The 23,851-nt window shown below is 49.6% G+C and overlaps 1 protein-coding gene across 1 annotated transcript in view; it reads right to left on the reverse strand.

The window, feature by feature from the left end:
• The window catches only part of LOXHD1 (lipoxygenase homology PLAT domains 1), a 188,495-nt gene that overhangs the window by 81,133 nt on the left and 83,511 nt on the right, over nt 1–23,851 (reverse strand). The window contains exons 7-9 of the mRNA XM_083155329.1: nt 15,118–15,232; nt 4,753–4,833; nt 2,095–2,279 (exon numbers count right to left, since the gene is read on the reverse strand). Of these exons, the coding sequence (XP_083011455.1) occupies nt 2,095–2,279; nt 4,753–4,833; nt 15,118–15,232 (381 nt within the window). The remainder of the gene's footprint in view (nt 1–2,094; nt 2,280–4,752; nt 4,834–15,117; nt 15,233–23,851) is intronic.

A 23,851-nucleotide genomic window follows, 5' to 3' on the forward strand; every position in this document is an offset into this window, starting at 1 on the left:
GAATTTTGTCTCAATCCGTGTGGCATTATGTGAATTTTGGCTCAATCCATTTGGCATTATGTGAATTTTGGCTCAATCTGTGTGTTATAATGTGAATTTTGGCTCAATCCATGTGGCATTATGTGAATTTTGACACAATCCATGCGGCATTATGTGAATTTTGGCTCATTCCATTTGGCATCATGTGTAAGGGGCAAGTATAATGGGGTTAGTATTTTGTTGCATAATGTGTAGAAGTTGTATATGGTGTGGTACACTACACTCAAGGACACGCCCCCTGTTGAGTGTATTTTTGTAGTTGAGGACCAGGGCTTTCCAACGAGCCCATCTCCGTGTCTCTAGCCCACTGGGAACTGGAGATATTGCCTGGCAAAGCTGTAACGTTTTTCCCCATAGGATAATATGGGACCCATTAATTCCAACCTCCACCGGTTCCGATGGCTGCCAGATCCTCCCGTGGCATCACAGAAGTTTGTGCTTGATATCATTAAATTCCAAATCGTTGGGCCTTCAATATGATACCAGGCTGGTCCATATCGGTCAATCGGTTCCAGAGATATTGCGGATAAACCGATTTTTTTATTTTTTAAATGTAATTTCATGGCTGTTCATGTGCTTTGAGGGCAGATTACTCTGGAACCAAACGTTCCAGTTTCACTGGACCTTATGTAGCATAATTTTTAATAGGCATTATGGTGTTTGGTATAATACATAATGGACATAATGGCGTGTAACTTAACGTGTAATGGACATTATGGTGTAAATGTTTAATGCGCGCCTTTGGCAGACAATGTCCCTGTTTATGAAGTGTATTGTGAATTTTGGCTTAATCTGTGTGGAATTATGTGAATTCTGGCTCAATCCGTGTGGCATTATGTGAATTTTGGCTTAATCTGTGTGGCATTATGTGAATTTTGGCTCAATCCGTGTGGCATTATGTGAATTCTGGCTCAATCCGTGTGGCATTATGTGAATTTTGGCACAATCCGTGTGGCATTATGTGAATTCTGGCTCAATCCGTGTGGCATTATGTGAATTCTGGCTCAATCCGTGTGGCATTATGTGAATTTTGGCACAATCCGTGTGGCATTATGTGAATTTTGTCTCAATCCATGTGGCATTATGTGAATTTTGGCACAATCCGTGTGGCATTATGTGAATTCTGGCTCAATCCGTGTGGCATTATGTGAATTTTGGCACAATCCGTGTGGCATTATGTGAATTCTGGCTCAATCCATGTGGCATTATGCGAATTTTGTCTCAATCCGTGTGGCATTATGTGAATTTTGTCTCAATCCGTGTGGCATTATGTGAATTTTGGCTCAATCCATTTGGCATTATGTGAATTTTGGCTCAATCTGTGTGTTATTATGTGAATTTTGGCTCAATCCATGTGGCATTATGTGAATTTTGACACAATCCATGCGGCATTATGTGAATTTTGGCTCATTCCATTTGGCATCATGTGTAAGGGGCAAGTATAATGGGGTTAGTATTTTGTTGCATAATGTGTAGAAGTTGTATATGGTGTGGTACACTACACTCAAGGACACGCCCCCTGTTGAGTGGCCACACCCCCTTTTCCAGAGCACAACCACATCCTTCACTTTTGTCGCCATGGTGGGCCTGCGTACTTTAAATGCCAGGGCCTATTTTTAATCCCATTCCCACTCTCTCTCTCTGCCGCTCTCTTAGCATGTACACTGGCACCACTAACACCGCCCCCTTCCCCACCTAAACCCTCTTTTATCATGGTGCCCCCCCCTGTCATTTTATCCTGGATCCGCCCCTGGGGGGGTAGATGTATGAAGCAGTGATATGGGAGGAGAAGTGAGCCAGAAGTGGCCCATGGCAACCAATCATCACTGAAGTAACATCTATAATTTGCATAATATAACATTATACAGAGCAGCTGATTGGTTGCCATGGGCCACTTCTCCTCTGCCTCACTTCTCCTCCCTTATTGCTTCTTTATACATCTACCCCTCAGATACATGAATTACCCCCAATCTTCTAGCTCATTGTCCTCTTTACACACTATAAGCATACCAAAGACTGACTGGGCATGCTGAGGCTTGTAGTTCCACTACTCACTTTTGGGCACGTCCATGGGGTTGAGGCTGCCCAGCAGGTCCCTCACGTACAGCCCGTCTCCATCTTCTTTGCTCAGCCAGTTGTTACATGGGAAGTAGAATCTCAGGTGGGGCCTGTTCATGTCGGTCACTATTGCCCGGTCCAGGTACCAGCCCGCGTTCATTCCTGTGTTATCATGCTCAATCCTAGGAACAAGATGGCAGCTCTCAGGGTAACATCACCTTCCACAAATAAGTCATATATTGGTAACTAAAATATAAGTATATAATACATTAAAGTCTTATTAGAGTTGGGTGGAAGCCGATGACAAAATAAAAAAACAAGAAGCATACGGGGCGCATGCACGATCGTCCGATAATCGCTCATGCTGTGAATTGGCACCCCAGCTAAGCGGTCTGAATCGAGCCCATTGTCCGGATGCAATGAGCAGGCCTATGCTGCACTCCTCTCTCCTCTTCCTGCACTGGCCACACCCACATAGTTCCAGTCACAGCCCACATGACACTAGACAAGCCCACACAGTACCATTCCCACCCACATAGCACTGGCCACGCCCACACAGTTCCAATCACGGCCCACATGACACTGGACAAGCCCACCCAGTACCAATCCCACCCACATAGCACTGGCCACGCCCACACAGTTCCAGTCATGGCCCACATGACACTGGACAAGCCCACGCAGTAACATTTCCACCCACATAGCTCTGGTCACACCCACACAGTTCCAATCACGGCCCACATGACACTGGACAAGCCCACGCAGTACCATTCCCACCCACATAGCTCTGGTCACACCCACACAGTTCCAATCACGGCCCACATGACACTGGACAAGCCCACGCAGTACCATTCCCACCCACATAGCTCTGGTCACACCCACACAGTTCCAATCACGGCCCACATGACACTGGACAAGCCCACGCAGTACCATTCCCATCCATATAGCTCTGGCCACACCCACACAGTTCCAATCACGGCCCACATGACACTGGACAAGTCCACGCAGTACCATTCCCACCCACATAGCTCTGGTCACACCCACACAGTTCCAATCACGGCCCACATGACACTGGACAAGCCCATGCAGTAACATTCCCACCACATACAACTGGCCACACCCACACAGTTCCAATCACGGCCCACATGACACTGGACAAGCCCACACAGTACCATTCCCACCCACATAACACTGGCCAAGCCCACACAGTTCCAATCATGGCCCACATGACACTGGACAAGCCCACGCAGTACCATTCCCACCCACATAGCACTGGCCGCGCCCACATAGCACTGGTAACATCCCATCTGCTTCCCAAAGTTGGGCCTTTAGCATTTTAAGTCCCAGGCCCATGAGGCCCTTATTACAGCCCTGTTGTTGGCTGGTACTTTCTCTCTCTCTAGGGTTTGCTCAATCTTCCCCTATATTTAATTTATCATTTCTGTATTGTCATGGTGTACAAGCACCATGCTGCTTGTTTTATTTACTACTATATTATGTCATTAGTGTCACGCATGCAGGAACCGCATGGCATACTTGCCTACTTTTGAACTCTCCTCTCCGGGAGAAGCCCGGAGAGGAGACTGACAGCATTACTTCTGGGGGCGGGGGCCTGATGTAGACGTAATCAAGCCCCGTCCCCAGCACGGAAAATCCCCCCGATTTGTGGGACCTCGAGGAGGGGGGCGGGACTACATTTCCCAATTTGCATATTTAGCCCCGCCCCTCCCCACGAAACGAGCAAATCGCGGTAATTCAAGGAAGCGGCCAGGCAGATTGCGGAGGGTGAGGGAGAATCCGGGAGCATTGCCCACCTTTCCGGGGGGCCGGGAGGGGGACCCGATTTTCGGGACCCTCCTGGCCAATCCGGGAGGGTAGGCAACCCTGCCCCATGGTTATGTAACACGTGAAAGCTGCGGAAACACAGCGGTATGCAGCTAAACTTTTGCTATTCAATAAATAAAATGACATTTCAGTATGGATACAGATATCGCTGCTTATGGGTATTTTTCACCTAAATTGTGTAACAAAAAAACACTATCGCGGGTTTTAGTGAGTTCCCAAGGGAGGAGAAAAAGAGTTCCCAAGCCTAGGGTACAATGGTTCATTAATCAGGCTCTGGATTTCACTAGTTCCCAAAGAGTGAAACATTGGTAGAGAACACAAAATGTCCGCCTCCGCTTCAAAAGCGCCTGAGGTACTGTACTTTAGGCATTTCACATTTTTGACACGAAGATGCGGAAGTGGTATAAGAGAGACAATTTAATAACAAGCTAAGCACAGTAGCGGAAACTGGTACATAGATATCTATGCAGACAAGTGTTGTAGTCAATAGCAACCAAATACTTAGTGATTTATTTTTTACTGTACTTCAGTTGCAGAAAATGCAGGGAAACATCTGATTGGTCAGCCCATCTTCCAATAGTTCCAATTCTCAGAGGCACTGGTGTGATACGCCATCTCTGAAAGGGGTGTGTCTTACTGGAATATGAATACGGTTAGAAGGGAATGTGGCGTGAGTGGGCGGATCTGGGTGTAGATTGGGCAGAGGATAGGTGGCTGAGATGGATTGCAAAGGGTTATGCCACCTTTGTCTACACAGTTACCTGTGAACCAGTTTTCTTGGTATATGAGCACCGCTGAAACCACAATCCCTACCTTATTTTCTTGATTGGTCCGACATTATTTGTTTTTACACGAAAGACGTCCGTTTTCGTCCTCTCAAATGCCGTTCTACTCCTACAACATACATATGTTAGGGGGCTCAGCAACACAATAACGTGGGTAACAAGGGCACACAAACAGTACAATACCGCTCACAAACAAAACACAAAGAAAATGGAGGAGTTTCGGCGAGTCCCAGCGTCACTTGCATGCCATCTCATGGAGAGGAGGAGGAAACTGGAGAGACTCCAGGGGACAATATTTGGAAGAAATGAAGTTTATTATGAAGGTGACCGCTATCATTTCATACATTGCTTCCAAACGTGTTTCTTGTGCGCGAAACACTAGACACAAAGGCAAAATGGATCAGAATTCCAGGGTAGACGCTGCCCAGAATCCCGACAGGAAACTTTATATTCCCATTTGGAGGAATTTCTGAAACCTGCGCGGAAATGTGTTGTAACCGCTAGCAACCATCCAGCAACTTACTGTCATTTTCTACTGTAATAAAAACAATTCCAGAAAGGCTGTGTTTAGTTTCCAGTGGATACAGCACATGTTTAATCAGTTACCTGAGCGCCGGTTTTCAGATATATCCCCCTATGGCATTAATATGAGTGCTGTGGGTGATTTTTATTTAGAATACATCCATTTACTCAGTTGCCCAGGAAACATGGGATTCAGATTGGGCCGACGGAATCTTAAGAATTTGTATAAAACAGTATTATTATAAGGGACAGATTTATCAACCAGTGATATTCTTGTTATCACTAGCTATAAATGATAAATGGGGCTCCAGCCAATCAGCTCTTGTCATGTGTTTGAAAAATGACAGCAGCTGATTGGCTGGAGTACCATTTATCAATGATCATGGATGAATGAATGGACTTGAATCCACCCACAGATTCCGCATTTCCCTGTGACTATAATTGCACATAGACCAAGTTGAGTTTGATGTCAGTCTGTGATTTGCATTATATATATATACAGAATTATAGACAGTAGTAGGATGCTGGAGAATTTCTTATCTACCGTCACATTTTATGTTTCTATACACTCCATAATATAGCGTTTTCTACTGCTGATAGGGACCCCTAACAGTGCACCCTCTCCAGATCCAGTTGGTGCACAGGTGTAGTCATTACACAGGTGGAGCTAATTCATTCAAATGTGATGCTGAGGAGATCTGGAAAACATGCACTGCTACGGTCCATACACACTGGCCCTTTTACTGATTCACTCGCAAAGGCAAATTCCTTCTCAAATGGACAAAACCATATGCACTGCAGGTGGGGCAGATGTAACTTGTGCAGAGAGAATTAGATTTGGGTGAGGTTTTACTTCAAAGTGAGATCTATATTGCAGTGTAAAAATAAAGCAGTCAGGGTACTCTTTACCTAGAAGGGCGCCCACGATTTTGATCGTGGGCATCGTGAGGTAAAAAATCGCGTCGGTCGCGTTGTATGCGGGCTAAAGATGCCCGGACGCGACGCGACCGACGCGATGTCCACGATTTCCCCATTGAAAACCATGTTAAACATGGACATCGCGTCGGTCGCGTCGCGGCCGGCCATAAATGTGCACACGATGGCCGCGACGCGATGCCCACGATTTGCCATAGGAATCAATGTTAAAAGGCCCGATGGACACGATTTTCATGTTAAATGGCTGAATGGACCCGATTTTACCATAGGAAACAATGTTAAATGGGTCTTAGAGCCCAAATAGTTACCCTGAACTCTGAAATGGCCCCCCCAATTGTTTACGCCACCCCACGATCAACGTCAACCCGAAGCGTGGCGAGCGCAGCGAGCCCGCGAGGTGCGGCGGTACGCGTCCTCCGACCTTTTCATACCCCCACTATCCACGTCGGCGTGGAGTTGAGAATATAATAGTGTGGCGATCGCAGCGAGCCACCGAGCCCGAAGCGTGGCGAGCGCAGCGAGCCCCGCGAGGGGACGCGGATACCTTCACAGGTAAACGCGTCCCTTCGCGGGCTTCACAGGTGTCCGCGTCGCCATGGACACCTGTGAAGCCCGCGAGGGGACGCGTATAGCTGTGAAGGTATCCGCGTCCCCTCGCGGGGCTCGCTGCGCTCGCCACGCTTTGGGTTCGCTGCGCTCGCCACACTATTCTATTCTCAACTCCACGCCGACGTGGATAGTAGGGCATGAAAAGGTCGGAGGACGCGTACCGCCGCCCCTCGCGGGCTCGCTGCGCTCGCCACGCTTCGGGTTGACGTTGATCGTGGGGTGGCGTAAACAATTGGGGGGGCCATTTCAGAGTTCAGGGTAACTATTTGGGCTCTAAGGCCCATTTAACATTGTTTCCTATGGCCACATCGGGTCCATTGAGGCATTTAACAGTAAAATCGCGTCGGTCGGGCCATTTAACATTGATTGCTATGGGAAATCGGGTGCATCGCGTCGTGGGCATCGCGGGTACATTTATGGCCGGCCGCGACGCGACCGACGCGATTTCCATGTTTAACAATGGGAAATCGCTGGCATCGCGTCGGTCGCGTCGCGGCCAGACATAAATGTACCCGCGATGCCCGCGATGGGCGCCCTTCTAGGTAAAGAGTACCGCAGTCAGTATTTTCCCTGCACAGAAACAAAATAAATCACCCAAATCTAATTCTCTCTGCCCATGTTACATCTGCCCCACCTGCATGGTTTTGTCCATTTGAGAGTGAACCAGAATAAGGGCCACTGTGCGATATCGGCACAGTGTATAATGATATGGGATATGGTCAGTGGTGCAAAAATGGATGACTAACGGGTAAGCACGAAACGATATCTTTAATGATTTAATTCAGTGCCGTCACCCCCACAGAACATGCAGTCACTGCGATTATCGTCAGACTGTACTGCATGTTCAGATGATCAGGTATATCGTTAACAATCTGTGGGAGAACACAATGTTAATGATACACTGGGTACACACTGAACGATACGCACAATATCGTTATCAGTGCATATTGTTCAGTAACATTGTATAGTGTGTACCCAGCTTTAGGGTTCCCCAGGGACTGGATAGCATGATTCCAATATAGGTTATATTGGACACGTGTGCAATACGTGACTCATCGCGAGTGGTAAAATGAAAACCGTTATTCTTCTAGTGCCGGTTATAAGCTGAACACTAACATTACTTGAAGGGAACGGATATCACTATAACTTTATATTCGCTTATTGTAAAAATCACCCACAGAACCCTATATTGTTGTTTCACTATTTACCAGACAACATCACGTAGATACAATGGGGCAGATGGATTAAGCCTTAACAAGAGATAAACGCAAGGGTGATAAGGAGATATAAATGCCCAGCCAATCAGCTCCTTACTGCCATGTTACAGGCTGTGTTTGAAAAAAGTCAGTAAGGAGGTGATTGGCTGGACGTTTATCTCTCCTTATCACCCTTGCATTTATCTCTTGTTAAGGCTTAATACATCTGCCCCAATATACTTTGTCAGTGAAAAAATAAATTGACCTTAATAATTTTGCCATAAAAACAATATTATTTAATTTTCTAATTTACTTTTTGAATTCATTAGTCAGAATGTGTTTGCGTGTATGTGAGAGCATATGTGTGTTTGCGTGTGTGCGAGCCAGTGGCGTAGCAAAGATTTGGGCACCCCCCCACCCTTGCAAACCACCCCCCCCCCCCCAATCCCCCGCAGCCTTACCTATCGCGCTGGTCCCGGCGGCTCCGTTCTTCTGCTGAGGACCACCACACAATGGCCGCCCCCATACAGCAGACAGTTTCAGAGAACTGTGTGCTAGATGGGGGCGGCCATTTTGTGGTGGTCCTCAGCAGAAGAACGGAGCCGCCGGGACCAGCGCGATAGGTAAGTCTGCGGGGGATTGGGGGGGGGGGGGGTAACTATAGCACCGCAGCCCCCGGCGCCCCCCCCCGCGGTGGCGGGGGCTGCGGTGCTATAGTTGCACCGCTGGTGCGAGCACTGTCTTTCCCTGCGGGCGATAGCGAAAAGTAGCATTCCCCGTATTTGTATCTGACCTTATGGCAAAAATATTAAATCAAAGGTATTTTTTCCAACCTGATTACAGAATACATGAAATACATGAAAATTGCACAATTGCCCTGTGGTGTTATTACCAAGAAAGGCAGCCTCTGCCCAGCCTGACTGTTGCCGGATTATAACTCCCATCGTCATCCGATAAAGTGACAGATGGGAGGTGTAGTCCAACAAAAGCCAGGTCTAAAGTGCTGGAGATCCCGGCATTAAACATGAAGTACAGTGCAAATATTCTAATTTGTCATGTATTTGACTACCAGCGTAACCAGCAGATGCCGCCCTGGCAGCCCGTTGCCGAGTGCCAGCGGAGTGCGATAATCCCGGGTGTGGTACGCGATAGTCTTCTCTTTGTACTGTGAAAGGAAACCATTTAGCATGCTTACACAGGGTCAACATGTAGCCATAAAATACATGAAATTTCACATGTTGTTTTTGCCATACGAATAATGGAACGGTGTAGAACCCAGTACTGAATGCTGAAGGTGGGGAGGAGTGCAATATACCAACTGCAGTAAGAGCAGCAATGCCACCAGCTGCCCAAGGAACTGTGCCAATACTGGCTCAGGACACAAGATGGCGCCCTTCGCTGTCTTGTGGTGCCTGAAGGAGCTATTTGCACTGTACTTTATCTCTCTTCAGTGCTTGATACATTGCCTCATGTGATAACCACAAACTGACCCATCAGCGCAGTGGTTAGTCAGAGTTGTCTACCCTCCTGGAATGGGTAGGCAAGCCTCCCGCATGCCGCCGGACCCCCCAGACCTCCTGCATCTCCCTGGCGTCAGAACTTAAATACCGCGATTCTGGCTTTCCAAGGAGGGGGCATTTTAGCCTTGTCCCCTCCTCATAGACCCATGAATCGCGGTATTTGCAGTACTGGGGATGGGGCTTAATGATGCTGAGATTAGGCCCCACCCTCCAAAGCGCTGCTGATAGTCTCAATCTGTGTTTCTGTCTTCTCACCCCCTCTCTACCTCCCCCCCCCCCCCTTCCTCCCCATTCTCCCTTTCTCCCCCCTCTCTTTATCTCCCTATTGGTTTAATTTACTAAGATCGGAGTTCTAAAGATTGTTCTAAAGATTGTCTGTTGCCATAGGCAACCAATCATATTCTATTATCTTCTAGAAGGTGCTAAATAAATAAGTAGATTTTGATAGGTTGCTAGGGGCAACATCTCATCTTCAGTCGATCTCCCATCTTAAGGTCACCATACACGCTGCGATAGCAGCGTGCAATGAGACGCGTTATCGGGCTCATCGTATCGCAATGCATGCGTTTTGCGAGCGATTTGCGTGCAATGCGATCAATACAAAAAGAATGTGCAGCACATACTTTTTGTACTGTGCGATGTGATGCCCGCGGGAGCGCACATCGTGTCGCATTGCACGCTGCTATCGTAGTGTGTCTGGGGACCTTAAGTAAATTCCCCCCACAGTGTTAAATGCTGCATTTAACAGCATCAAAATGCTATTCTTAGCATCACAATGATTAGATTGTCGCACTTTGCCGCAGAATGGGAAGCAAGGGGCTGAGGACCTCATGAGTTGAATGGATTTTGTTAGGAGCGGAACCAGCGGCTCGGGAAGGACGGCTAATCCTCTGGCTGTGGAGGATAGCGCGGTCCTCACCCAATGCGGATGAGCCAGCCCGTCATTGTCTCTGCTCAGCCAAGCGAGCGCTCCGACAGATGGAAATAACGCAGACAACTCGAATTCTCGGCGTATGGCAAAAAGAAGGCTTTTGAAATCCCATGTATTTCCTTTACCAGTCCCACCACTGTCTGTACAGAGTATAAAGGGATCGCTCCACTGCTCCTAACACTGGGAACAGTGCGGTTACCTCTTCTCTGTGCTGTAACAAGGATAAAACACAACACAGGCACTTAGGCAACAACAGGAGAAACAATGACGGCACTCATCAAATACACAATGCGCGTCATACCTCTACCCTGCTGATTGGGTATGGGTCATTACGTCGACATTCACTAAAGGTCGACAGTGCTTAGATCGACACCTGAAATAGGTTGACAGGGTCGGAAGGTCATTAGGTGGACAATGGAAAGGTCGACAGTCAAAAAGTTGACACAAGTTGTTCACGTTTTTGTTTTAGCCGACGTGTGCCGACAGGCTGTATTTCATGCCCTACCATCCACTCCACCATGGTGGCAGAACAAAATAGTGTGCGGAGTGCAGTGAGTCGCCGCGTCCGAAGCATGGCGAGCGGGGACGTTACACTTAGATATTGTCCATGTCGACTGTGTCGATAATTGGGGCAAAAAAATGTGTGTGAAAAAGTCATGTTGACCTTTTGACTGTCGACCTTTTGCTTATGTTGACCTATTTCAGGTGTCGACTTCCAGTGGTTGACCTAAAGTGGGTCGACCAATGACCTATACCCGGTGATTGCAGGCAGCCACACAACCCCCATATACACTATAAATACCAGCACTGATCTGTACTATAGGTCACATGTACCTTATAGCAATGTACTTACCTGGGTTCCTCTAGTTTATTTGGCCAATCATTAGCGTGTGGCTACAGAGTAAGGCGGAGAGTGGAGCGAATGTTATCGCACTTGTGCTAAGCACTGGGTATGGGCAGGGGAGGCACCAGAGGAGCGGCTACAGGCAGCACAGTTCAAAATTCAAATAGGGGAGCCACACCCACTGCCAGTGAGTCAGTTTGGAATGGCAGTTGGTGGCAGTGGGTGTGGCTCCCCGATCTGAATTTTGAATTGTGCCGCAGCCCCCCTCTGGAGTCTCCCCTGGATATAAGTCATATTGTGATGTAGGGATGGCCATCGACCACCGATGATTATAAATCATCGATGGTTTATGGCCGATATTGAATAGTTTTGCCATCGATGGGGGGGAACCAGATGGTTTCCCACCATCGATGTCAAGCTTAAACGAATAGTTTATTTTTTTGCTTTTTCCCCAAGGTGTCGGGACACCGTGCACCTGCGAATCCCCGCCCCCTGCAGTTTGATTGGCCCACAGACCAATCAATCAATGCAAATGGATGACCATCAATATGTAAAAACGTTGATGCTCATCCATTGCATATTTCTACACTATCGATGGTCAGTTGCACCTTTGCCATCGATGGCAACCATTGATGGCAAAGGCAACGATGGCCATCCCTAGCCCGCAGCGCTGTGCAGCGTGACAGCATAACATCTTCTGTCTCCCTGCGCCGCGTACTTACAGCTGCCATGCCGGGCAACATCTGACATCTCTGAGTCCTGTCCCCCTGCGCCGCTCTGCGGGCAGCATCTAAGATCTCCTGTCCCCCTGCGCCGCATACAGCCGCTCTGCCAGGCAGCTTCTGAGGATGATCTGATGGTTCAGTCAGCGCTGCCCGCCATGTGCTGCCGCTGCCGCCCAATCCTGAAATCTGGCCTGCCACTGACTTCAAATCCCCCGCATGGACCTGCTCCATGCTGCCGACCCCACTGTCCGCTGCCTGCCACCCTCTCACCCGCCATCTCTGCAGCAGTAGGGTGGCGGGTGTGGGGGCCCCGGAATGTGTGGGAGCCCCGTGGCGACCGCCCCTGTCGCCCCGTGGGTAATCCGCCAATGATTTACATGAAGTAGGCGCTGTTGCTACTTGGGACAATACCAATGCTAGTATATACATGAAGGGGGCGCTGTTGCTACTTGGGACAATACCAATGCTAGTATTTACATGAAGGGGGCGCTGTTGCTACTTGGGACAAGACCAATGCTAGTATATACATGAAGGGGGCGCTGTTGCTACTTGGGACAATACCAATGCCAGTATTTACATGAAGGGGGCGCTGTTGCTACTTGGGACAAGACCAATGCTAGTATATACATGAAGGGGGCGCTGTTGCTACTTGGGGCAAGACCAATGATAGTATTTACATGAAGGGGGCGCTGTTGCTACTTGCCGCATGACCAATGATAGTATTTACATGAAGGGGCACTGTTGCTACATGGTACAGACCAATGCTAGTATTTACATGAAGGGGGCGCTGTTGCTACATGGTACACGAGCAATGCTAGTATTTACATGAAGGGGGCACTGTTGCTACTTGGTACAAGACCAATGCTCGTATTTACATGAAGGGGGCGCTGTTGTTACTTGGTACAAGACCAATGCTAGTATTTACATGAAGGGGGCGCTGTTGCTACTTGGGACAAGACCAATGCTAGTATATACATGAAGGGGGCGCCGTTGCTACTTGGGACAATACCAATGCTAGTATATACATGAAGGGGGCGCTGTTGCTACTTGGGGCAAGACCAATGCTAGTATATACATGAAGGGGGCGCTGTTGCTACTTGGGGCAAGACCAATGATAGTATTTACATGAAGGGGGCACTGTTGCTACTTGGCGCAACACCAATGATAGTATTTACATGAAGGGGCACTGTTGCTACATGGTACAGACCAATGCTAGTATTTACATGAAGGGGGCGCTGTTGCTACATGGTACAGACCAATGCTAGTATTTACATGAAGGGGGCGCTGTTGCTACATGGTACACGAGCAATGCTAGTATTTACATGAAGGGGGCACTGTTGCTACTTGGTACAAGACCAATGCTAGTATTTACATGAAGGGGGCACTGTTGTTACTTGGTACAAGACCAATGCTAGTATTTACATGAAGGGGGCGCTGTTGCTACAGGATACAAGACCAATGCTTATATTTACATGAAGGGGGCACTGTTGCTACAGGATACAAGACCAATGCTTATATTTACATGAAGGGGGCACTGTTGCTACAGGATACAAGACCAATGCTTATATTTACATGAAGGGGGCGCTGTTGCTACTTGGTACAAGACCAATGCTTATATTTACATGAAGGGGGCATTGTTGATACAGGATACAAGACCAATGCTAGTATTTACATGAAGGGGGCACTGTTGCTACTTGGTACAAGACCAATGCTAGTATTTACATGAAGGGGGCGCTGTTGCTACTTGGTACAAGACCAATGTTAGTATTTACATGAAGGGCGCTATTGCTACTTGGGACAAGACCAATGCTAGTAGTTACATGAAGGGGGCGCTGTTGCTACTTGGGACAAGACCAATGCTAGTATATACATGAAGGGGGCGCTGTTGCTACTTGGGGCAAGACTAATGCTAGTATTTACATGAAGGGGGCACTGTTGCTACTTGGCGCAAGACCAATGATAGTATTTACATCAAGGGGGCACTGTTGCTACATGGTACACGAGCAATGCTAGTATTTACATCAAGGGGGCACTGTTGCTACTTGGTACAAGACCAATGCTAGTATTTACATGAAGGGGGCACTGTTGCCACAGGATACAAGACCAATGCTAGTATTTACATGAAGGGGGCACTGTTGCTACAGGATACAAGACCAATGCTTATATTTATATGAAGGGGGCGCTGTTTCTATTTGGTACAAGACCAATGCTAGTATTTACATGAAGGGGGCATTGTTGCCACAGGATACAAGACCAATGCTAGTATTTACATGAAGGGGGCACTGTTGCTACAGGATACAAGACCAATGCTTATATTTATATGAAGGGGGCGCTGTTTCTATTTGGTACAAGACCAATGCTAGTATTTGCATGAAGGGGGCGCTGTTGCTACTTGGTACAAGACCAATGCTAGTATTTACATGAAGGGAGCGCTGTTGCTATTTGGTACAAGACCAATGCTTATATTTACATGAAGGGGGCGCTGTTGGTACAAGACCGATGCTAGTATTTGCATGAAGGGGGCGCTGTTGCTACTTGGTACAGGACCAATGCTAGTATTTACATGAAGGGGGCACTGTTGCTACTTGGTACAAGACCAATGCTAGTATTTACATGAAGGGAGTGCTGTTGCTACTTGGTACAAGACCAATGCTAGTATTTACATGAAGGGGGCGCTGTTGCTACATGGTACACTACCAATGCTAGTATTTACATGAAGGGGGCACTGTTGCTACTTGGTACAAGACCAATGCTAGTAGTTACATGAAGGGGGCGCTGTTGCTACATGGTACAAGATTAGTACTATTAGAAGGGCAAAAAAAAACATCTGCAAATGAAAGTTATTGTAGCAGTTGTCCAAGGGGCTACAACAAAAGAATCAGGTGCCCTATGGGGCCACCTATGCCCAAAGGGCACCTGACTGTTCTGAATTCTACTTACCTGACCTTTCCGTCCCTTTATTCCTGGAGGTGCCCCATGTGCAATGCCCTTGTATCATTGTCTTCCATTCACATGAATGGCGAGTACATGTGGGAGGGGCATCGACAACCATTCTGCTTCCAGCAGGCCACGCATGCGCACACACAGGCTAAGTGCTCAGAAATACTCACTTGCTGGTGAGATGAATCTTGGGAGTAATTCCAATCTCCCCAAAAAGGGTGATAAAGACATTGGCGTCCGTGCCCGCCCCTCGCACATCTCCGGTGATGGTGACCACTTCATACACTATAATGAAGAGAGGGCAGAGGTTCTTTACTATGGCTGAATATATTACACATTGTATTACCGATGTGAAGATTTGATTGTGGTCTGGAAAGTCTCAGAAAACATGTCACTGATAATAGCTAAGCCCATGAGTTCTGAGGACAAGACCCTTATAACATCTATAGACTGGGGAGTGAATGGTCCAAACCTTAGTATGAATCAGTAAAATACACTTTATTGTTGCCAGGAGAATGAGGGGATGGGCTGAGTCTACAGGGCTGGCAACAGAAATCTTGGGGCCCATATGATACTCAGGGGCCAGTATGGTTGTCCCCTTTGCCCCCCCCCCCCCTTCCCCCCTGTTACCGGGCCTGTGAATCGTCAACTCTGCCTAAATCCTGCCTGGCAGGGATTGGCGGCTGGGTAGGGTGATGCAGGCGAGCAATAACAAGGTGCCGGAACCCACAACAGTGATTGGCCAGTGGTGCTTACCGAGCAACGGATGTTGGCAATTCACCAGCGACTTGATCCAATGTTTTAAAGGGTCAGTCATTTAAAAAATATAGATTGTAAGCTTGCAGCAGGGCCCTCTAACCCCCAAATCTGTCTGTTGTTACCCAGTTTGTTTTATCACTGTCTACTATTGTAAAGCGCAACGTAATCTGCTGCGCTATATAAGAAACTGTAAATAAATAAATAAAAAGGCCGTTTAAAGGGTTTAGTATGATATCTCGACAACGAGATCCTGGCCGGCATCGGGGGTGCACAACGAGGCCCCTTGCGGTCACAGTAGCTCGTTACCTTTGCCACAAGGTTGGACTCCCTCCTCTATGGGGGAAGTGGACCACCACGAGGGAGAATAGACCCTCTGCTCTGGGATTCCGGCTGGCGGTAATGTCGGCAGTTGGGATCTTGGCGTCGGGCATCCTGACCCACCGGATCCCAACTTTTGGCATATTAACTATTTCCCCGTGGAAATGTTTGTCCCTTTAAAGCATGGGGCAGACTCGCCAGGAGCTCACTGACGCCTGCATCCTACAAGCTATTACTGTATATTTACCACGCGTCATATGTTATTAGAAGTCAGAAGTGCCTCGCCACGGGCCGTATCCGACAAGCACTTGAAGGAAGAGGATCAGATCAGACCAGCCCGTGGCGAGGCACTTCCGAGAACTTGGTCACTCATTGGCCTCCCTGAAATATAAAATGATGGATTGGGTTCCCCCCAATCACAGAGGAGGTGACAGGAATAAAATCCTGTTACAGGAAGAGGCCAAATGAATGCATGTGTTACAAACCGTACATCCATTGGGCCGCAATGAATTAATGTCTCTGAAGTGTTTCTTGTGAAGACATATGTTCTTGCAGCTATCCTGACCACCTTTAAAAGGTCTTCTGGTCATGTATAGTCCATTGAAAGCTCAGTTATGTTCCTTAATTTTTCTTCATTTTTATTTTTTCTCTATCCAGCCAATTGAACTGCCGGAGGGATACGTTACCTTCTATGGGCCATCGCATAGCTTGGTTTCTAAGATGGTCATTTAGTACCATTATTGGCCATGTACACATTTAGCATCATCTTGTTATAAGTTTTTTCCTATTATGTGTTGCATAATGCCGTTATTATCAGTTTGATGGCACAGCATGGCTATAATGTTTAGTGAACTGCCAGAAATTGTTGCCGATCTCCTTGTGTTTATTATCTTTCGAATACTATTTTGTGTTACCTAGGTGAAGCAATTGCGCCTCCAGCGGCGCCTAGTACCATGCAGCCGGGGTGAGACGTCAGTGTGGCGAAGGAGGATGACGTCATCGCGACTCCAGGGAACGGTGCGGCGGAGAACGCAGTGCGTGGTGGGAAGTGTATTTAAATGTTGTTTGTTTCATGTATAAGTGTTGTCCTGACGAAGGGACTAAAATAAAGTTCCCGAAACGTTGCCCACTAAAACCAGCTTCAGGTCTCTTTATTACGTTGCAAGAGAGTGCCAGGCGCGGAGAATCCTATTTCCTAACATTTGACTATATGTATATATATATATATATATATATATATATATATACTAGGTGATTCATCGCGCCCTACGGGCGCTCTTCACACCGGCGTAAGGGGCTACGTTAGAATTGTATGAAAGATGCCCTGTATTGCAGCTTCTGGCAGTGGGTGAGGGTCCAGCGTGGCAGCACAGGAGTACCGGACGGTGGCCCTGAGTCAGTGTCTCCTCCTACTGGGTAGGAGTTAGGGTGCATGAGAGCAGGAGGCTGGGATATGAGGCATGATAGGGGTATGTGGGCAACACAGCGTCAACGATTACCCAGTGGTGGAAGTTACGGTTCAGGAGAGCAGGAAGCTGGGTAGTGATAGGGGTGTGTGGGCATACGGGGGACTAAAGAGGGTGGTGGACACTGTGCAGCTTCTGCCAGTGGGTGAGGGTCCAGCGTGGCAGCACAGAAATACAGGAGTCAGTGTCTCCTCCGACTGGGTGGGAGTTAGGGTGCATGAGAGCAGGAGGCTGGGCGGTAAAGCATGATAGGGGAATGTGGGCAACACAGGGTGAGCGGGTCTCCACTGGCGGAAGTTACGGGGCAGGAGAACAGGAGGCAGGGCAGTGTCCTCCCACATTGATGGCAAAAGTATTCAACATCGGCCATAAACCATCGATTATTTGAAAATCATTGATGGTCGATGGGCATCCCTAGAACTGGAGGAGGGTGGGGGACAGTATGCAGCTCCCGGCAGTGGGTGAGCGTCTCCTCCCACTGGGAGGGAGTGAGCGTGCATGAGAGCAGGAGGCTGTATAATAGTGGTATGTGGGCAAGACATTGATAAAAGTTGTGGCGCTGGTGCAGAGGGCAGTGGGGAAACCTGCAGTGCGGCAGCCAGGGCCGGATTTCCCACCTAGGGGCGGTACCTGCTTGTGGTGGTACAGGATCCCTCATTGTCACGGGGGTACGTGAAATGCGGGAGCGGGGGCCGCGGTGGTCCGCTGGGGGGTGGAATTGCCGGAAGGGGGTCTGGGGGGTCTGCAAATTGCGGGAGGGGGGGTGGTGTGTGGGGATCCGCGGTTAGCGGGAGGGGGTCCGCAAATCGTGGGCGGGGGTGCGGGGGGGCTTGAATCGTGGGAAGGGGGGTCCGCAAATTGCGGGAGGGGGGTTGTCGGGGTTAGTGAATTGCGGAAGGGGGGGTTGCGGAGGTCCGTGAATTGCGGGAGGGGCGCGTGGGGTGCCGTGAGTCAAGGGGGGGTGGTGCGGGGGTCCGTGAATCACGGGAGGGGTCATGAATCGCAGGAGGGGGGGTGTGGGGGGTTGCCGTGAATTTCATGAGGGGGGCGTGAATCAAGGGAGGGTGGGCGCAGGGGGGTGGTGCGGGGGTCCGTGTATCGAGGGAGGGGGCATGAATCGCGGGAGGGGGGGTCGTGGGGGGTTCCGAATCGCAGGAAGGGGGGTATGGGGGGTGCCGTGAATTGCGTGAGGGGGGCATGAATCGCGGGAGGGGGGGTCCCCGAATGTGTGAATTACGGGGCGGTCGCAAATCGCGAGAGGTGCCGAGGGGGCCCGCAAATTGCGGGAGGGGGGCGCTACGGGGGTTTTCGTGAATCGTGGGAGGGGGGGTCGTGGGGGGTTGCGAATCGCAGGAAGGGGGGTGTGGGGGGTGCCGTGAATTGCGTGAGGGGGGCATGAATCGCGGGAGGTGGGGTCCCCGAATGTGTGAATTAGGGGGCGGTCGCAAATTGCGAGAAGTGCCGAGGGGGCCCGCAAATCGCGGGAGGGGGGCGCTACGGGGGGTTCCGTGAAACGCGGGAGGGGGCGGTGCGAATTGCGGGAGGGGGGTCGCGGGGGGCCCTTTTAATGCCGGGAGGGGGGGTCGCAGGGGTCCCGCGAATCGCGGGAGAGGAGGATGCAGGGGTCCTGCGAATCGCGGGAGGGGGCTCGCGGGAGGGAGGGGTCACTGGGGTCCCGCGATTTGCGGGAGGGTCGCGGGGGTCCCGCGTTTTGCGGGAGAGGGTGGTCGCGGAGGTCCAGCGAATCGCAGGAGGGGGTGGTCGGGTCTGGGACGGATATTAGACAGCACTTACATCGACACCATTAGTTCGACAGCTCAATAGGTCGACATGGTTTTAGGTCGACATACCATTAGGTAGACATGTCATTATGTCGACAGCTCATTAGGTCGACAGCTCATTAGGTCGACATGTTTTTAGGTCGACACTGCCATTAGGTCGACAGAGTCTATGTCGACAGTCAAAAGGTCGACATGTTTTTTTTCACTGTTTTTTGGTCGAAATGTCGACACAGTCGACATGGACACAGTTTGAAGTGTACCGCAGCCGCTCGCTATGCTTCGGGCACGGTGCCTCGCTGCGCTTGGCACACTATTTTATTCTCCCACCACGCCCTAGTGGATAGTAGGGCATGAAATACCGCCTGTCGGCACATGTCGGTTCAATAAACAGTGAAAAAACCCATGTCGACCTTTTGACTGTCGACATAGACACTGTCGACCTAATGGCAGTGTCGACCTAATGAGCTGTCGACCTAATGAGCTGTCGACCTAATGAGCAGTCGACCTAATGACATGTCGACCTAATGACATGTCGACCTAATGGTATGTCGACCTAAAACCATGTCGACCTATTGAGGTGTCGAACTAATGGTGTCGATGTAATGGCTGTCGATGTAAGTGCTGTCTAACAATAGTCCGCGAATCGCGGGAGGGGGGTAGCGGGGGTCCCGCGAATCGCGGAAGGGGGGGTTCGCGGGGGTCCCGCGAATCACGGGAGGGGGGGTCGCGGGGGTCCCGCGAATCGCGGGAGGGGGGGTGTGGGGTCCTGCGAATGGCGGGAGGGGGGGTCACGGGGGTTCCGCAAATCGCGGGAGGGGGGGTCGCGGGGGTCACGTGAATCGCGGGAGGGGGGGTCGCGGGGGGGTCCCGCAAATCGCGGGAGGGGGGGTCGCGGGGGGTCCCGCGAATCGTGGGAGGGGGGTCGCGGGGGTCCTGTCAGAGGGTAGGGATGTGCAGGAGTAATGGTGGATGGTGGCTGTGGAGTAATGGTGGATGGTGGGCGTGTACTGTAGCCCTGGCTGGGCGGGGGGAGGTGATGTCAAGGGGGTGGAACGTCAGACACATGAAAGTGAAACTGTTCTACACAGGAACGTTCTCCACAGGGGTTGAGTGACAGATCTGGCTAAATATATAAGAGATATATATATATATATGTTTTTGCCCCTATTCCTTTACACTGTTTCCATTGTATAAATATTACAACACATTCCTGGAAAAAGAAGAACAATTTCCTGGTGATGATGTAACTGGAGTTACTTGGCACAGCCGTGGCACCAGCAATGTACCCGTGCCAAGTCAGGTGACCTGCGCTGTGTATGACCCTTCACAGATCCATCACGCCAACAGATCAGAGAAATACTACATCAGCAGCAGCAGCAGTCTCCCCGTCTCTGGCCTGCGTCTTGCTGCACAGAGCTAAATATGGGGGGACAGATTATTCTAGTTCAAAGCCCATCAGAATAACAGATCAACACTACAGTAATGCCAGCAAACACAGCACTTGAATTCCCCCAATAGAGTTGAGGAGCAGCTTGGTCTCCTATTATATAGGATGTGGGAACAGCAGAGCTATTGCAGCAGGTGGACATTTGCTATGTAAAAGAGAACTATGCAGGACACACACAGGATTGTTTATACTGATGACCAGCATACATACTATACTGTATAGAGAGATGGTAAATACTGTATGAACTCTGTATAAAGTCACACAGAGGCCTGATGCAGCTTGGTCACGTGTTAGACTTTATTTATGCTCAAAACAAAGCAGCCATAGGCAGTTTATATAACATAGTTGCCTACCCGAGACTCCCTGACATAGCAGCAATCTCCCTCTCTCCCTCATTAGTCTAGCAATCTCCCTCATGTCACCTAGACCACATTACACTGTTACATCATAGTAACCTCCCCTCCTGCATTCTGCAGGAGACTCCCTGACATAGCAGCAATCTCCCTCTCTCCCTCATTAGTCTAGCAATCTCCCTCATGTCACCTAGCCCACATTACACTGTTACATCATAATGACCTCCCCTCCTGCATTCTGCAGGAGACTCCCTGATATAGCAGCAATCTCCATCTCTCCCTCATTAGTCTAGCAATCTCCCTCATGCCACCTAGCCCACATTACACTGCTACATCATAGTTACCTCCCTTCCTGCATTCTGCAGGAGACTCCCTGACATAGCAGCAATCTCCCTCTCTCCCTTATTAGTCTAGCAATCTCCCTCATGTCACCTAGCCCACATTACACTGTTACATCATAGTTACCTCCCCTCCTGCATTCTGCAGGAGACTCCCTGACATAGGAGCAATCTCCCTCATTAGTCTAGCAATCTCCCTCATGTCACCTAGCCCACATTACACTGTTACATCATAATGACCTCCCCTCCTGCATTCTGCAGGAGACTCCCTGACATAGCAGCAATCTCCCTCTCTCCCTTATTAGTCTAGCAATCTCCCTCATGTCACCTAGCCCACATTACACTGTTACATCATAGTTACCTCCCCTCCTGCATTCTGCAGGAGACTCCCTGACATAGGAGCAATCTCCCTCTCTCCCTCATTAGTCTAGCAATCTCCCTCATGTCACCTAGCCCACATTACACTGTTACATCACCTCCCTTCCTGCATTCTGCAGGAGACTCCCTGACATAGGAGCAATCTCCCTCTCTCCCTCATTAGTCTAGCAATCTCCCTCATTTCACCCAGCCCACATTACACTGTAAAAAATGTCTGGGGGGAAAAAGGAATGAGAGAGAGATCAATTTACATTGAATCATCAGCACCATTTCCCAGCACATTACCAAGTATAGTAGCTCTTACTAACTGCTTTGTGGCTCATCTACATTTGGATATAAGTCATTTTAAAAGATTCCTCTCATATGTAGCAGTACACACCCACGCTTCTAGGGGCCACGTTATCAATTTCTTTTCACAATCTCTCCATTTATGGAACTAGACACGCCCTTCGGGTGGAGCATGACACGCCCCCTCACTGGGGCGCTGTGCAAAATTCTGCTACCAACTATAATCTCCCTGAAACTAGTTTTCCAAAGTAGGCAAGTATGGTATATACACCATGCATTGCTGTATACGGTCAGCTCTGCAGCCGCAAAACATGCGACAGGGGTGCGCCAGCTGTAGTTACACAGACAGATTTAACCATCATAACAACAAGAATGTTTTGTTGACATATTTTTAAAATTTCATTTGCTGTTCGGCTGGATATTATACAGATAAAATCTTCCGTCTTCCTGCCAGCCAAATGCAGGTGCCGTCCCAGACTCAGTCATCTAAACATCGCTTACGATTCCGCTCTTGTGTCCGGGTCTGATCAGGCCCCTAGTAGTAGTCTTCTCTGTGCTTATAATTACTGTATACTTTATAAAATAAAGGCGTTGTGTTATCTTAGGTATTGTAGTGTAAAGCACACATATAACCCGTATCTAGGGTTGCCAATCCCGGAGCATTTTTTCAATCCCGGAATTCGGGATTGAAAAATGCCCGATCCCGGGATTCCCGGGATCCCGGGATTGGCTTCCCTGATTAAAAAACCTGCCCCGGCCGCCCCGCATATTTACTTACATGTGCGGTGCGGCCGGGAGGGTGGTCGGTGAAGCTGGGAAGGTGGGCGGCTGATTGATGCTGGGAGGCGGGCGGGTGAGCAGCCGGGAGGCAGGCGGGTGAGCAGCAGGAGCCGGGCAGGCAGGATACAGGAGCCGGTCAGGCGGGCGGGCGTGTCATGTTGGACGCGTCTGTGTGCAGCTGCTACTTGGCCTGCGCAGCTTGACCTCTGGCCTCGTCACGCTGCCAGAGCCATACTGCCGGTTAAGGGAGAAGCCGGGCAGCGTCTGAGCACACGCTCAGACGCTGCCCGGCATTAGACTGCGCATGCGCAGTCTAATCCCGAAAATCCCGGGATTGGAAACTCCAATCCCGGGATTGAAATCCTGGCGTTTTAGGGGCCAAATCCCGGGATCCCGTCGATCCCGATCCCGGGATTGGCCACCCTACCCGTATCCACACATGGTGCAACATATGCCAAATCCGATAATGGGTCTTATTTTCATTCATTCGCTCACCCACGTGTTCGCACGGGGATCGATGTTTGTCTTCTGCGCATGTGCATATGCTGGGTACGAGCGGGCACGGCGAACTGCTAGTTCGCTGTCCCGTTCACACCTACCAGTTTGGGCGTGGGGCAACGTGCTGTGCCCATGGGAATGCTCAGCGTTTCATGGGTGTTCCCATGAACACGCTGGGTGTACCCATGGAAATTAGGCAGTGACGCGGCTGCCAGGGGAGGGCAGCTGACATCACCAAATGCCAGCTGCCCGCCCTCTTCCCGTACAGGGAGTACACAAAGCTAAGACACCAGACAGTGTCCAATCACAGCTGTGCGGGGAACTCGGCGAGCGAGGGGGTTGGGGGGCGGCTGTGCGAGCGGCGGCCAGCGTTTAATCCACAAGCAATGCTGAAAGATTTGCAGCCTTGCATGTGGACCAGAATAAGGTCCAATATCACAGATAAAAGTGCCGGTAATATGTAAGGTAAGAGTGTAGGTCAGGGACTACACATCCCAG

This window comes from Crinia signifera, chromosome 1 (genome assembly GCF_055691185.1).
Source record: "Crinia signifera chromosome 1, ASM5569118v1, whole genome shotgun sequence".
NCBI lineage: Eukaryota > Metazoa > Chordata > Amphibia > Anura > Myobatrachidae > Crinia > Crinia signifera.